At 48.3% G+C, this 16915-nt stretch overlaps 1 protein-coding gene across 6 annotated transcripts in view; it reads left to right on the forward strand.

Moving 5' to 3' along the window:
- The window catches only part of IL21R (interleukin 21 receptor), a 33417-nt gene that overhangs the window by 13251 nt on the left and 3251 nt on the right, over positions 1-16915 (forward strand). For 4 of the 6 annotated variants that reach the window (XR_011050152.1, XR_011050153.1, XR_011050154.1 and 1 more), the window contains 10 exons: positions 346-420; positions 3378-3483; positions 4110-4306; positions 5668-5819; positions 6235-6412; positions 7576-7672; positions 8500-8581; positions 11632-12644; positions 13205-13428; positions 13768-13838. Coding sequence is in view for 1 of the 6 variants with exons in the window: in XM_068423958.1 (XP_068280059.1) it covers positions 366-420; positions 3378-3483; positions 4110-4306; positions 5668-5819; positions 6235-6412; positions 7576-7672; positions 8500-8581; positions 11632-12546 (1782 nt within the window). In the remaining 5 variants the exon portion in view is untranslated. Of the gene's footprint in view, positions 1-345; positions 421-3377; positions 3484-4109; positions 4307-5667; positions 5820-6234; positions 6413-7575; positions 7673-8499; positions 8582-11631; positions 13014-13204; positions 13429-13767; positions 13839-16915 lie in introns of those variants that run through there. The other 2 variants (XR_011050156.1, XM_068423958.1) reach the window with 2 other exon arrangements.

Here is a 16915-nt window from a genome sequence, read left to right on the forward strand (position 1 = left end):
CACTTAACCCAAGTGCCTTCCTGTTGCATGGAAGGACTGAGGCTGCAGTCACTTCGCTGCTTTCTCTGTGCACATGCTGCTGGCAAGGAGCAGAGATTCCACTGACCTGGTTCATGGCCAGTTGGCAGGGCTGTTGGTCATCCCCCACCTTAGCCCGTGGAGTAGATACGTACAGGAGAGCTGAGATGACTTGCCTAAATTAGGCACTTTACTTTTAGATATTTAAATGAAGGCAAGACTAATTCCACTTCAACCTTCAACATATGAGTAGGTGGCTGAGCTGAACTTCTAATTGGTTGTTTATTGTGTTGTTTTAAGTTGTGTGGTGGTGTTTTTTTTTTCCAGGACATCCAGGCAAAACCAACATGAGGAACAAACTGTGGCTCCAGAGTGTTTCCTTCTTCCTTTTATTCCAGTACAGTAAGTTCCCAGATATCTTTTCCAGGCTGTACACCACAGGATTTATCTTGGTGGCCGTTGATGCAGGCTCTGCTGAGATGTGCATGGCACAAGGTTGCCATGGGACAGCAAGCACAAGATAGGATACCAGGGGAGAGGGTTCCATGGGATAACGAGTTATGGAAGAGCCTCCATGGGCAGTGGAGGACAGACATGAGAAGGTGCGCAGCTGGGCAGGGCTCAGCCAGACTGCACTCCACTCCAGGGAGCAGCACCCATGGGGACAGCGCAGAGGTAGTGTCTGCCTTGCGTTGACATTAGAGTAGGATTTTCCTCCCCAAAAAATAACCCTTTGCCACAGGAAAGGTTCTGGTGGCCAAGACTGGGATATCCCCAGGGCTTGTGGCCGCTGTTGGCAGGCCCGCCAGGGACAGTGGAGTGAACCTCTCCTGGTCTGAGCCCCTTTGCCCAGGACTGCACTGTGCAGACAGTCACTCCCCCTTTCTTGCTGGTTCCTACCCACTGTGCAAGCTTGAGCTGACTCAGAGCTGGCTTTCTGAACAGGTCAGCTGGACAGAAAAAGGCAGCGACAACAGTGTCTGCAGGGAACAGGGGCAAGTTTAGCGTTTTACATGCTGCTTCTAGAGAGTGTTGGACCTGCTCCAGACCTAAGTTAGCACAAAAGATGAATTCAGAGTTGTATCTTCCTTGCATACAGGACCATGGCGATGTCTGGTCTGAATTTTGTGTTCAGATACCAGATACCAGATACCAGCTAGGGAATTACCCTGTACTAATTTCAGTTTGGAGCAAACTAGAGCTTACTGTTAAAAGTATTTGATTTTTGTTTCTGAAGCTGCCAAGGATGGACAGCTCATCCTAGATCTAACTGGGGTTAGGACACTTAATTATTCCCTTCCCAGTAAAAAGCTGTCCTCCTCTTAATTTTTTTAACAGATTCTTGCCCAAAGATACACTTGCAGCTTACCAGCTACCTAGGAATAGTAGTCCATTTGACTGATTAACATAATAATAGCATAGAAGAATGCTAATTAGCAATGCTTATTAGCTTATTAATACTTGCTGCCCTCTCTAAAGGAAAGCAAGGGTTTTATAACCCTGTTTTTGCAGGAGAGTAAAGTTAGGCTAAGGGAGAAAAAGTACGTTGTTCAGAACTCTGGAACAAACAGTGCTTGTACCAGGGCCCTCAGAAGAGCCCACCGAGGGCTTAAAACGAAAAGTTAAAACTTAATGAAAATTTTAGGACAAAATTCTGAAGTCAGTGTGAAGGAAAAAAGTCAAAATGAAACAAAGTGGCAACCACATAATTTGAATCACTTACAGCTGAATAAAGCATATGCACACCCTTGGGGCCAGTCTGGCACAAGCATCCCCAAATTTCTTGTCGCCATCCTGTCTCTTTGCGTGGGCGCCTCGTACACGAATCCGAGTGCTGCCCAGCGCTCGTGTGGGGAGAGCAGAGTGTGCTCTGACGCAACAGGACTAGGAAGAAACTTTTGTGATGAGTGAAGTCAGTGGGAGAAGTTGGACTTGTGGTTGTTGAGCACATCACAGTAGGCCTGCTTTCATCTTACGCGAACAGCTCTTCTGAACACGAAGCATGTTCAACAGAGGGCAAGCAGGCAGCAGGGAGTGCAGCTTCTCTAACCAGGCAAGCAGCAGAATGACAAGGGGAGGTGAACCCTCAACGTGGTTGGCATCAGAGGATTTGGGTGCCTGATGGCTGTGAAGTAACATGTTCCCGTCAGGCTGGGGCAGTCCTGATGGTGGGGGAGGACCCATGCTTGGTTTAAGCATGGGTACAACCACCTTGAGATCTTCCCCTAGACGGTGACAATTTTACTCCCCTCAAAAAGGGGGGATACTGTGCACGTAAGAGATGAGCAGTCGCTGTAGTAGCATGGTTTGCACCAGCGTGGCATGCTGCATCTCCTGCGGGCCTTTCCTCACTCAGTTATTCCTCGTGTAGTAGTGGTGTCTCTTGTCAGCCCAGGATGCTGTCAGGAGAGGACTCGCCAATGCAGACACTTCTCACTGTGCTGCCATCTTCCCTGCCTTGGAATCCAGGGAGATGACTTGAGTGTGCTATGTATAGAGCAACAGAGTACAGCACAGAGCAGATGCTGACACGTGAGCAGAGCTCCTGCAGAACTGTTAGAAGAGCATAAATGCTGCTTTGTGACCGCTTTCAAGTTAGCTGATTTTCTTAATGACCAGTGTAAATTCTCCAGTTGCCTCTCAAGTTCTCTTTAGAAGTCTGTTTCAGTTTAAGTGATTAATAAATTGTGCCTATCACTTCAGTATCAGAATGATTCATGGAAATTATAGTAACTACAAATTTGCAATATTTTTTTGGCAAAATTCCGTGAAAAGCATACTCTGAGCGTCTGGAGCTGGACATGAAAAGTATTGATGCTGCAGATATCAAGCCGTAGAAAACAGTAATCAGAGAGAATGGTAAAGAAAGAATTACTAAAATACCACTTTTTTTTAAATGGGCAAAGTGCCACGTAGGTGTCATGAAATGAAAACTAGACTAGCAAAGAACAGTGCTCAGTTTAGGAAGTGGTGTCATTAAAATGTTTGAATATGCTGCTGTTTCTGATTGGGTAGTCATGCCTCTTCTATGTGCTGCATAAGCTAGGACTCTTGCAGAAATAATATGTGACTGCTGTAGTGACTGTGTAAGAGGGGACAGAGGTGAGTTTGAAAATTCAGTCACAGTTTGGGCATTGCCTGGTATTTTGGCATGCCATTCGCTTCCACAGCATTTTTAAAAGATTTTTGTTTGATGCTTATCTCACGCCCCAAGACCGGAGACTTTTGGGGAGGCTGGCACAGAGTGGTCTGTTCCCTTCAGATTTAGTGGGAGCCCTGAGGACTGTGTATGTTGATATAAAGTTCTGCTTGCTTCATCATGGAAGTTGATATTGTGTTTTCTCTTTCCAAACCTACAGCTACGTATTGTGAAAACCTCACATGTTTTGTGGACTATGTACAGACCCTGTCCTGCATCCTGAGAAATGACCTGGGTGCCAGTTCATATAACCTCACTGCAACGTGGTACGTCTCGGTGGGATGAGCAAAGTGCACTCACCAGGAACTTCTGTCGTGGCCATAGCACAGTGGCGTCCTTCTGTCCTCTTTGTTAGGTAGAATTCTTGCTCTCGCTGCCGTGCTGGTTTTTACTTGGCGCTTCACACTCCAGTTATCGACTGGCTTCTCCTCTAGCAAAGGATCCCTGGTTCCTGTGTCCACTGACTGCCACACTGGCTCTGGCTTCCTTGGCATTATTTTCTCTCCTACCCTGGGAATACCTTGCCCATTGCTGCTGTTAACAATGGAGTTTCACTCGTGCTGGCAGGGCTCACGCAGCTCGTCCAAGCCCCGTACGGCTGCTGTTCAGCCCCAGCAAGGAAGTGCGTGCAGCTCTGGGCCGTGCAGCCCTGGTGAGCACCTTTCCTTCCCACACACATTTCAGCATCGCTTTCCTACTTCTCTCAAAGATGCTAAGCTGAGCAAATAGAAGGGAAAAAAAAAAATCTGTCAAAGTTCAAAGATAATTTTTTATTTAAACATGTTGCCTCTTTTTTTCTTATTAATTTCTGTGCCTGGTGGTTTGGTAACAGGTTAGTCCAGCTACAGCATGTGGTAGATGTGGACTTGTTTTTTTGTTTTGGTGGTTTTAGGGTTCCTGAGGAAGATCCAGAAAATACTGTGGCTGCGTGCAGTCTCCTGCAGTTGTCCAGGAACACCAGTCACACACAGTACATGTGCACTGTGGACATGACTGAACTCCTGGCAGATATCAAAGTCCAGGTGGATGTTACAGAGACAGCTGATAGGCGGCACATGATTTCCAAAGGCTTTTATATGGCAGAGAACAGTAAGTACAAAAATGGTGAATTCGATAAATACTGTCTGACCTTATGTCTGTCTGCTAGGATAGTCTGGGCAAGGGGTGACCGTGGCAGCCAGTGGTGGGGGGCTACGTTTGGTGTGCACTTGTCTGCAGAGCAATGTGCTCTTACCGTTGTTGTAAACTACAGAAACATTTATGTTTGAGGCTGAGCTTAGAGCTTGCTTGGCCCCAGTCTTTTCATGGGGAAATTCTGTTTCCCCATGAAGCAGTAGGTGATAAATTTCCATCTTAGACTAGTCTCATGCCTAGACTATGCAAATGCTTGTTCTTGGCTTTAAAGGGCAGGGGGAATTGCTTTAATTGCAGATGCCACAAGTGTCCTCACAGGAGTCCCAGGAGGCTCTTGCAGTGGACACCTGAACCAACGTGACATTATTGTGGGTGGCACAAGGTGTTCCAGACACAATGGAGGTGGCACTTCCCCTTTCTGGGGCAATTCCTAACAATTTCTTCTGCGTGACAGGAAGACTGGGTGCAATCGTATAGTTGGCTTTGTGGAGTGCTGCTGTGTTCCGAGTTGTGCAGCAAACTGTGAAGAAAAGGGGTGGTTAACCAGGCAGACAGGTACCATGCGGGCATGTGAAAAAGGATTTTTCTACTTGGATTCTTCTAAAATTAAACTTTACGTGAGAAGTGTCATCTTTTTGACAAATGCCATAACATTTCAGGAAAGCCCCTTGCCCCCACTGGTAGACTATAGACTGAGTAGTAGTGCTTTGCATGTCCCCATCCAGAGGCACCGTAGCTCAGTGACGGACCCTGCAGACTAGTGCTGGAGTTTGTGCGTTGCTGCTTTTGCATGTATGAAAACACCCTGCAGGGCGTACAGAAGCTTGCCTTTCGGGCACGTACGACACAGGGGTTTGCAGTGGGTTTATGCAGTGTCCACTAGTCTCAGCTTTTCCTGACGCCTCTGTTACATTGAGGGGTATTTCCCCAACTGTGCAAGTGACCATGACTACACAGAGTCCTCCTATGTCATGAGCAGAGCAGGGTGCTCTACTCTTTACACCTCCCAGCAGGTATTAGCCCCTGTGCTACCTTCTCCTGCTCCTTAGGTGCTGAGGAGGTTCAGAGACAGGCAGAAGGCATATTCAGAAAAATGTGGGCATAACTTCACTATGCTGCTGAGATGTGAGGTTCTGTGCCTAGGTGGGGACTGCTCAGCCCGAGAGGCAGGGGTGTTGTGGATGATGTCCTGCATGGGAGGGCCCACCCCTGCCAGGGCAGTTTTGCTCCCTACTCCCTCTGCATTGCTGATAGCATGCTGGGCCACCTCTTGTCTGCAGTAATGTTATGAAGGGTAACACCATCCTGTCTTCCAGTCAAACCACAGCCTCCGTTCAATCTGACTGCTGTGTTCTCAGAGGGTTACAATATTTCTTGGGAAACCATCTACCAGAACTCTCCTTTCTACTTTTTGAATGAGGAGCTGGAATATGAGCTGCGTTACAAGAGAAGGACGGAAACCTGGGAGGTAAGTGAGATGCCAGTTTACTATCAAGTAGGATGTGCCAGCAAAGAGGGGGCCAGCACAACCAGGACAGGAGCGCTGGTGTGGAAGAAGGGTTTTCAAGGTTTAGAAAAGGTGTCTCTTTGCTTGCCTGGACTGAAAACAGGCAAAACTGAAAAAAAGAATCGAGAAGCAGAAGCTGTTTGAGAGGTACTAGATCCTGTAGAGAAGGCTGATAGTTCATTTGCTTCTCATGCTGTCCTGCATGGAAGGATCCCCCAGGGCCCCGTGCAGCTGCCGACCAGCCAGAGCATGGCCTTGCAGAAACAACGTGAAAGCAGAGGAGATTCCTTTGCAGGGGTCCTCACTGTGCAGCAGTGAGGGTAAGGTGGGAGCAGTCACCCCAGCCCTGAGTGTTTTGGTGTTTAATCGTTCACAGACTCAGAAGACTAAAGCTGTCCATGAAGATAAACGGACACTGGTGATCCTGCCGTGGGAGCTCCAGGCGAACACTGAATATGAGTTCCAAGTGAGGGCCAGACCCCGAGAAGACACCAGCTACCGTGGATTTTGGAGTGAATGGAGTCCTCTGCTGACGTTGAAAACCAGCCCTGCTGGTACATACTACTAGCTCTCCTTGCCCTTCCAGTTGGTCCAATGTCAGAGTATGCTTCCAGAACTCTAATCAAATCTAATTAATTAGAACAAATTCTAAATAGTCCAGTAAAGACAGGCATGTTTGGCTTGCTTCCTGAGTATATGAACCCCAGGCCTGGGCTGATATGTGCTGTCTGTATTGACCTTCTCACTGTGCTGCAAAGCCCACCTTACAGCATGGCCCATGGGAGGAGGGTTTGGTGGGGTGGGCGGTAGGTTTAGTGCCACAGCAGGAGTGCAGCCTCCAGCTTCCTTTCCAGTGTCAAACGTCCAGGGTCCTGCTTTCAGCTTTCGGAACTGGGGGAGATTTATTAGAGGTGCCTCCACTACTGGGGCTTAGTATTGCCTCCAGCTGAGGGGAGAAGGGAGCCTGCTCTCAGGGCTCAGTTCTGTGTCTGGACTCTGATGTTCGGTCATGCTGGGCATGGGTTTCATTTGGTAGCCACCACGCCCACTCCACAGGGGGTGCACAGAAGGACACCGGTGCTTGTCATGGTGGAACAGAGGCTATGAAAATAGGGAGTCTTTGTCCAAATAGAGCAGGGCAGGATGACTGTGGTCAATGTCAGCAGCATGTGCTGAGCTTCCCTGCTCTCACTGATCTGAAGCTCGATCTGAAGTATTACATGGTGCTGTGGCAGCAGGGTCAGGCTCCATTTCCTAAGGGTTATCTCAGTTCTGTGTCTCAGAGGTGCTCCTTTCCATCACAGGCAGAGAGCAGCCAACAAGCACTCAGTCAACACCTTTTCTTCACATGTCTCTGGCCAGCTGCACTCTCTTTTCATTTCATGGATCATCTGTGGAGGTGTCCCTAAACCAGGAGGAGTCAGAAACACCAGGGGTCTTTGTAGCTGGGAGCTGTCCTGCCCCAAGCATGGGTCTGTGGGTCTGTGGTGCAGCCAGGCCGTAGGGCAGCTGATGCACTGCTCCTTTTATTGATGCAGTCTTCTCTGAGCATCCTCATTCAGACCTCATGTCTGGAGTGCTGGGCCCCAGGTGACAGCCTCAGTGTCCCTAAAAGAAAGTCTGGGGTAGAAATTGAGGGTGTTTCCTCACCATCTCCTGCTTATTGACCAGGGTAGAAATGCAAGGTGAGCCTGAGTGACCCTGTCTCTTTCTCCAGCAGTGACACAGACAGTAGGCATGGGATGGCTGCTGCTGTTTGGTGTTGTCGTGGCAATCACTGCCTCAATCACAACCTTTCTGGCCAAACAGCGGAGGTAAGAATGCTTCAGGAAGCTGGAGACAATGCTCCTGTTCTGTCTTGCTAAAGATGGGGTGTTCACACGCAGCCTTCTTTGCATCTTGTATATCCGTGCACAGACACAGCTACAGGGCTGTGGGGACCAGCGAAGTATGGTCTCCAGCTGGTACACTGCCAAGAGCGCCTTGCTTTTCTCTGGGGCTCTGCTGCCGTTCAGCTGGCTGGGGCAAGACAGTGGCACATGGGGACTGAGCAGGGGCCACCTAGCCTCCTGAGCTGCTCTCCTGGTCCTCTCTGTGCTCTGCAGGTGCCCGATGGGAGCAGTAGCCAGAGCTGGCCTGGCCCTTTCCAGCGCTGACACCGGCCCCTCACCGCTGGCTGGGGCCTCTCTGCGTTTTGGAGGGACACGTGCCCTTGCAGGGGGACAGGGCGCATGCGGCCACAGCGCAGGGCGAACAGGGCTGGCACAGCCCACGGCCACAGGAGGAGCGCACAGGGCAGAGTCCTGGCCTCCAGGTGCAGACCACGAGCCAGCCCAGCCTGAGGGGAAAAAAGCACTTGGTGCTTTTCCAGGAAGGACAAAATTGGAACCTTTTTCCTTAGTGTGAATATTGTGTGCGCGAGTCCTGAGGGCTGAGGCCCCACCTCCTGAGAGGCTCACACAAAAGGCCATTAAATGGCTCTGACAGCACAAGATGTCCCTGGATCCTCAGCCACTTACTAACCTGTGAGGCCAGTGAGGCTGGGCAGGTGATTTCAGCTGCTTGATTGGGATCTGGAGATGCTTTGCTTTGCATCTGTAATGTGTGCTTAACCCCAAAGCCTTTCTCTTTTCTCTTCCAGCTTGTGGAAGAAGATGGCTTGCATCCCAGACCCTGCTCCCTTTTTCAAACCTCTTTACCTGGTGCATAATGGAGATTTCAAGGTATAAATGGGCTACGTAAGCGAGTGGAGCATGTGACAAAGTTAAACTAAAAGGCCCATCATGCTGTCCTGGGCAAGGGATTCTCATTAGGGCAGTGGGAGGGGGAATCTATCTCAAGGGAATGCCAAATGGCTCCAGATACAAGGACCAGAGTGCTCCAGTGTCTGTTCTGCGCCACGAAGGCCTTTGTCACGTCTGTGCTGCTTACTCCCTGTAGGTGCTGTCTCGGTGGGTGAGCTGAGCTTGTACGTGATCTGTGAAGCCTGGGAACCTGAAGGGAGTGGGCAAAGGGATACTGGGACAGTAACTGGGATTTTTCCAAAGCTCCAGTCCCATGCTGCCATCAAGGCCATGGAGCAAACTTCATTGTAGAGCCAGATCTCCCACTCCAGCCTCTGTGGTGACATGAGCTCAACATTAAGCCTTGTAGCTCTCCTGAAGAGTCACTCATACAGACAGTAGCTATGCATATCATCCTGGAAAGATGGCTAGAGCTTTGGGGAGAAATAACTGCTGTGTGATAGTGCAGTGCAGCTGCCTCCCTATGAAGGAAGTGTCTTTGAGTAACTTTGCACAGCCCTCCCAAATTCTCTTCTCATTTAACATCAGCCAAACTTGCTCCTGTGACAAAATGGTTTGCAGAGACTGCACAGTTTGCTGGAGTTCTCAGGATACAAAAGTAAAAGAACATTGAGCATCCATAAATACTGGTTGTATTAAGCTGAAGAGCAACTCACAGTGCCATTATCAAACTCTAAAAGTGCTAGCATGTGAATGCAGACATCACTGCCTCCTTCTGAACAAGTTCCTGTTGTTCCAGCAGCGCTAATCAGAGACACTTCAGTGTCTGCTTTTTGTTTCTTCTTTTTCTTAGACCCTCTGGGAGAGGGACACCAGCTGGGCCCTAATGATCTTCATGTACTTTCCCACTGCTGCATGGCTGATGTCTGCAATGAGGTTAGGCGAGTAGCCTTGGATGGGTGCCATCCAAGCTGAAGCCTGCAGTGTCTGTCTCACTTCCTTCCTGCCTTCCTCCTTCAGCCCTGTTATGGCTTCCCATATCTGCACCCGAGGGGTACTTGCATCCTCTTGTGAGGCAGGTGGCACTGGTTGCTCTCAGGGAAAGAAACCAGGACCAGGTAGACTCAGTGTGGGAATTCCTGAGGGTCACTGGCTGGGACTCGCAGTGGCAGCACTCTGCATGCCAAGAGCCATGCTCCTCTCAGGGTGAAGCCGTGGGGTTCTCTGTTCTGTGGGAATTACATTCGTGCTAGTTTCTAGTTAAGCTGTTCAGTGCTGCTGGGAAGGGAATGAGCCTCAGTTGCTAAAACTGAGTTACTTAATAAATTTTCAGATTAAAGCAGCAGATGTGCCCCCACAGCCACAGCACAAGATGCACACGCAGAGCATGACACGAGGATGTGGTGACATCACTAACATGAACAGACGTGTCATTTTCGGTGGGCAAGAAACCCATAGATGTAGGGCTCATTCAACTGCATCCTGCCTGCATCAAAGCAAGAGGTTAGCTTATGTCTGTGAATAATGATCAGCAAATTGCAATAGTAAGGCTCTGCAGACAACAGTCCTGGCTTGGGTAGGAAGCAGTGAAAATTAGTTGGAGGAAAAGTTAAGACACAAAAAGTGTGTGATTCTGTGATTCTGTGAAAAGCAAAGGGAAAGCGGAGGAACGTTGTTTGCTCTTGTGTGTACGTGGGTCCTTAGATCCACATTGGGTGGGAATTTGCAAAGAACCGTCAAGAGGGAATAGGAAATATTCTGCCTGCTCAATTCTGAGAGGGATTTCCTGCTGTTTCTTCAAGTGGCCTTTTGCACTTTAGGTGCCTTTCTGTCTATTACAGCTTTAATAATAAGCTCTTTGTAGCTTAGGTTAAACAGGAATTGAAATAGACTTGGGGCTTCCTGCCATAATGAATATTTTTCCATGCTCTGTGTCAGAGGGTAATGAGCTGTGTCAAGCTGTTCTCTTCCCAAATACTTTGCTCACGTCTAGTTACCCCGAGTGCAGTTTGGGACAAGAGGCTGATACGATTGAGGCAGTCTGGCAGCTGTGACAACAGCCAGCTCTCATGCAGCACTCTGCCAGAAGCCTTCACAGTGTTCATGCAGCTCAGCACTGTTACCGATTTTATACACAGCAGAAAGTGGTGCACGTAGAAGAGCCTTGACACAGGTCAGCCATCAGGCAAGCATCAGACAGGGAGCAGAACCAAGTCTTGAGTCTGTGCCGTGCCCAGCCTCTGGACTGCAGAATCCTCTAGAAGGACTCACTGGCAGTCATTGGTGGCACATACCTAAAGCTTGCTGTGATCCCAGTGTCTGATTCAGTGACTTCTTCAAAAAGAACAGAAACTTTTACTTTGTTCTTAGATCAGAGAAACCCAGAGGTGCCTTTACTCCCAGATGTGACTGAAGGGACTGGATGATCTTAAAGGCCTTTTCCAACCAAAACGATTCTATGATTCTGTGAATGCAAGGGACTCGTGATGTAGAGATAATGCATAGCACAGGGCAGAATGTAGTACTAATGGTGATACAGAAGGGCAAGATTCAACGTGTGGCACTCCCTAATCATCTGAGTAAGTGTTACCTGCAGCAGGCAGTGGCTACAGCTCTTTGAGGTCCCCATCCCCTGCCTACCCCTGCTTCCTTCTTGTCACTGTGAGAGAAAAGGCTGGTCTGGGGCATGGCTGCATGCAGAAGACCGAGAGAAGCCTTGCCCTGACCCCCTTCCCAGGGAACTGGGGTGAGGGAAGTGACAGAGCAGGGCTCTGTGTGTGTTGAGTGCAGATGCAGCACATAAGGGGAGACGTTGACCATCCTTCCTGAGAGAAGCAGTGTCCACGACAAGAGGGCAGAGGAGACTTGGTGGCTTGGGAGGGGACCTCTGGCTGATGCACAAAGGAATGCTGCTATGGGCAGTGGCAGCACAGAGAAAACTGCAAAGCCATGCAAACCTCTCAGATCTGTGGAACCTCAAACCTGACCTCTCTCTCTCTGCTTGTCTCCCTGTGTGTCCTTTCATGCAGAAGTGGGTTGGTGCATCCCATATGAAAATGACCGACGATTTCTTTGAATGGGGACTAGTCCTTCCAGAAGTCCTAGAAGTTTACACCATGCATCCTTCCAACAGCACCTCACGGGAGGAGCTGCGTGAGCTGAGAAAAGATCTGCCTTGCAAGCCCTGTGTGTCCTGCCTGACTGCCCCAGGGCAGGATAGCCAGTCCCTGCTGTCTAGTGTGAACAGTAGCAGCGGGACTCGGGACCGGTCGTACGGGCATTTGTCCATTGATACCGTGACTGTGGCTGATGAATTTACACCTTGTAACTGCCAGTGCAACTGTAACCGTGTGTACAGGGGACATAAGCGTACCAGCGAGGAGGACAGTGGTGCTGGAGAAACTGGTTACCCCAAGGTTAACGTTGATGATGAAGACGGAAAGATATCCAGTGACTTGCATCTGGCTGACCTGAGCACACAGGACAAAATACTTGCTTCAGGCTCTGTGTCCACAGACCACCTGAGGAGTACAGGTGTCCCAGCCCACCAGCAAGTAGAAGGGGCTTTGGAAGGAGGGATGGGCAGCATCCTAGAAGCCCTTTGCTTGCAGCCTAACCAGTGGGATTTGGAAAATCCAACTTCTCTACCTTCTCCTGATGGTGAAAGTGTTTCCTACAGCGAAGGCTCCTATGACTTCTTCCCTCACATTGCAAGGCCTGGTGACAGTTACCCTATGATCTGCGTAGATTTGGACACTATTGACAGTGGCTTTGTGGACTCGGACTGTGGGAGTCCAGTTGACTGTGAATTTGAGCAAAATAGTCAGACCAACTGTGGGTCCATCCCTCTTGAGCAGGAGGGGGAGGACTTTCCACGGAGCTATGTCAAGCAGTGGGTCTCCTGTCGGTCTGACAGCCCTGGCAATGGGACACAAACAAACTAAGGACTTGATGTTGCCTTGCAGAGTGTAGGGCCTTTTCCATACTGTGCCAGGAGCCAAGTGTTAGCAAAATTCAGAAAGAGAAACAAAGTTTACTTTGTGTAAGCTCTATTGCGTACAACTGAAAACTGTTAGGTCCATAGAAATATATGCCTATTTCTATTGCCACTTATCCCGTTAATGTCTCAAACTTGACATGATTGATTTTCTCCTTTTTTTTTTTTTTAAGAATCCTAGGTCAAATGCCCCTTATAATGGCAGAAAAAGCAACTGTACCTTAAAAATTACCCTTAAGCTTATCTAGATGTGCATTTTTTTTGATAGTAACCTTGTAAAAAGTACAAAACTTTAAATTATTTTCTCTGGTATTCTCACATGACTTGAGAGTTCGGATGTACATGGAATCTTAGAAGCATAACCCATGGCAAGCATGTTTGTTACATTAAAGTTCCCCTACCCTTTCCAAACAATGCAGGTGGTGTTACTTTTCCTACTAATATCTTTGGCTTTTTAAACCCAGCTGTAATAGTTTGTTAATTATGGAGGGGCCCAGCCCTGTCCATGGGGTATGATCAAAAACAATTCTTATGTAATCATCACAGAACTGTGTGTCCAACAGGCCAAACACAACTGAGGTTTCAGAAAGACTTTGCCTTTCCAGGTGGATCTGCAAATGGGAAGTCTTCAAAACACATATAATTCCAGACAAACTCTTGCTACCAGGGCTTTCTACTGAATCAGCATCTCTCCCAGCATTTTCCAAGCACCTTAGCTGAAACACTGAGCAGCTTTTAGAACTATGCAGACATTTCAGAAATGTTGTCCTACTTGGATGTGCCTGCAGCTCCGTCTTCTGCCTTGGACCTGGTCTTCTGCAGTTAACAGGTCAGTAGCACAAAGTTTGAGCAATTTCTGCTACCTAATAAAGCCAGCCATAAAGCTGCTGTTTGCACTATAACTGTGAATGTGTTTCCCTCTGACATCTCTGTATCTCTGTTTTGTTTAGGATAATTGTTTTTAAAAGTTATTGTAATACTGATATTGAATGTGATGACCTACATCTTATGTAGGCACAGTGCTACTAACCCATGGGCTGCTTGGCTCCAGAAGATCCTATACTGAGAGAACCTTTGTGATAAATGATGTATTTTTCCAGTGCAGTAACAACCTGTTGTTGCTGTGATATCAATAAACTCTTTTCCCTCTCCCCCATCTCCTACCAAGACTTCAGCCAACCCCACAGCTCCCTAAACAAGAGGGAGCAATGTAACGAACAGAAGCCGTTTCTTTCACAGGTGAGTGCTGGGAGAGTTTTTCTGTGCATCCACATCCCTGGTTTGATTGTTTAGAACGGCCGTGGTCTCTGCTACGTTGATTTTGCCCTCCTTATTTTCCATTTTCCTTGTCATCTTGTGTGAGAAGTGGGAGGTATTGTCTTAGCGTGCTTATGCATCCTCCCTGCCGCGGTGCAGGCACCCTGCACGCCCTCCGCGAGGCAGCAGAGGATCGAGCCAACCCCTCGTCCTACAAGCTCAGCTTGCATCGTGCTTGTGTCTATGCGGATGTGTACTGGGCAGAAGTGTCGCTGCTGGTCTGTAACACGGTCTTCTGCAGCTTCATCTTGCAGCTATTGGCACTTCAGAAACTATATTGTGGTAACTGGCCCCAGGCTGCTTAAGGGAGGAGGGGAAACTTGCCTGTCTTTCTAGGGCTCTTTTACATCTCGGTTCTGCACGCTCCTTGTTTCTGTGAGTATCACTGTCCCCAGAACTGCTGAAGGAGCTGTTTCTGTCATTGCTACACTATCTAGCTGCACACCTGGTAGAAGGTGGTGGTTTGCTGCTACGTTGGGCTAGAAGTTGCCTTTGGTTGCCCTAGGAGGCAGCTTCATGGGCAGAGAAGAGCTTGCTTTGATATGTGGCATGAGGCCAATGTGTTGTTGATACTGTGGATGTGGAGGGGTTTGAGGTGGGTTTTTTTTCCTGTGGCTCCTAGCAGCAAATTGCAAATGTCCCTGACCTAGCAATACCTAATTTGGAAGAACCACGTTTCCCCAGGAGTGCTGGGGCCATTGGTAGCATTGCAAGTCCATGTTCTGTTTGGTTTTGGGAGGCCTCCCCTGCTCTCAAACAAGCTGACTCTAAAAGGTCTCACTCCACCCTTCCATGATCTCAGTAACCCACAGTGGCAGATTCCTGAACAGCAGTGTGAAGCACAGGAAAGAGTTATGATAATAGTGTGGTAAAGGCATTTGAAGTTTAAGTGCTTGGCCAAGCAGGCCTGCTTAAAAGAACAGAGTTTGCAATAGGCTGCCTAAGCCCTCCACTGCAGGGGAATCTGCTTGGCCTCTCCTGCCATGCTCAGGTAACTCAGGTAACTTTAGCCTACCTTGCAAAGGTGAGGTTAGTCATGCAGTGGGATGGGGTAGTAAGAAGATGTCACCAGCACCACCCATGTAGACAAAGCCCTTAGATGGCTGTGGCCTGCTGCCCTTTGCACAATACAACATTCAGGGACATGATAGTGGACTTAAGATGTTGCACTGACCAGAGCAGTGTCCTTTTACTCGGGGAGCTGATGAGCAGAGGAAAGCAGGGAGGTCAAATCTCACAGATTCTTGAGTGACAGCATGATCAGGATACAGAAGTGGTCCTGAACTATAGTACTGACCATCTACTCTGATAGACTAACAATGTGTTCACTAGCCGAGCACAGAAGCAGGTAGACACAGAAATCCCAGTCTATATGAGTCTATATGAGGCTGTCTTGGGCTCAAAAATGTGCATTATTCTACAAGCCAAGGAATGCAGCACAGACAGAGCAAGTGCTGCATGTCCCAGTAGCTTCCACTGTAATGTGATGCTTCTATTTACTACATTTGCCTGTGTAGTGATCCAAAAGCAGAAGAGATGGCAAAACGTGCATTTGGTACTGGGTTGACAGTAGACAAACAGTGGATGTCTGTCCAAATGGAGAACTTTGAATAATAAAAAACAACCAACTTCAAGGTAGATGCAACTTAAAACAAATCACCTGGTGAGAAACACTGTTCACCTGATGGAAGCTAATTGTGGGACAGGTATAAATGGGTCCTAGAAAACATGAAAGAAGGGTCTGAGCGGCTTTTGGAGAGCAGGAGTTCAGTTAATGTTCTTTGGGCTGAGTGGCACAGCAGTATGGGGGAAGTATGAAAAAAGGCAACTTGCGGAGAGCTGTGATATTCTTGTCAGAAATACTGCTCTGTATTTTGGAGTAGTTGTATGAAGGGAAACTGGGAAAAGAAGTTTGTGCTTTGCCATTTGAGCCAAACTGCTGCTGAACTCTTGTGCTGATTTTTCTGTCTGTGCTGTAGGCAGAATATGGTAGAAGCTGTGGGTCTTACACAGCCATAGCATCCTTATGGTGACCTGCGGCGGTAGGCTGGGAAGATGCAGGGATGCAATTTGTCTCTACAGGAGACAAGATGCTTTCTGCTGCAGCAGGCAAATTACAGGCATCTGGACAGTTCTGAGGCAGCAGCAGTTATTTGTTTAAGTGATGGTCTGAAGGCTACTTGCATTTTTAGGGGCTTTGTGTTTCTGCTCCTCTTCAGGATTGTTGTAACTTTAAAAGGTGTAATATACATTTAGATGGGTAACAATGGGGTCTCATGGGAGCTGGCAGGAGTCTTACTGGGTGGGGAAGCCCCAAAATCAGGTGTTGGGAGAAGCACCGTAACTCACTCATTAGTACCAATTTGGAAACATCTGCCTCCATTTCTGCGTGGCCCCTCTCTTCCTGTCTCTTGGCCCCTAAAGCTAACACTGGCAGACAGTTACTCAGTCCGTGCTTTGCCTGCTTCCCTCTTCCCTCCTCTGGCACTAGACCCGTGTACATGACTGACTTGGTGGATCCTGACAGTAACGCTACCACTGCAGCATTGCAGCTGGGCACGGAGAGGTCTGTGCCTTATGCACTCTGGGATTTGGACATGGAAGCTCTGCAATGCTTGTTTGCCTTTGCTTCCAGAGTTGCCCCTCGGAGCACAGCGCAGCAAGAGGCTGTGGGGGAAGTACAGGACAGGGCAGCTCAGGATGCTGTGTGTGAGCAGCAGTCTCCCCTCACATTCAGACGAGGCTAGGAAATGCCTTTAGGTCACTTAGAGAGCTCTTCTGTTGGCCTTTTTTATATAAAAGTTGCAAGAAGGTACTTCTATATTCAGCAAATTACTTGGCCTTTTAAATGTTAACCCTTTAACAGAAATTCCTCAGTTTCTCCATCACTAATGAGTAATTGCAGATGTAGCTACTTTAACTCAATCTGATAATCTGAGCAGTTTTTCATTGGTTCTTGAGATTATCTTTAAATCGGGCACAGTAAGATCTGCTTTATT

This window comes from Nyctibius grandis, chromosome Z, assembly GCF_013368605.1.
Source record: "Nyctibius grandis isolate bNycGra1 chromosome Z, bNycGra1.pri, whole genome shotgun sequence".
In the NCBI taxonomy this organism is placed as follows: Eukaryota; Metazoa; Chordata; class Aves; order Nyctibiiformes; family Nyctibiidae; genus Nyctibius; species Nyctibius grandis.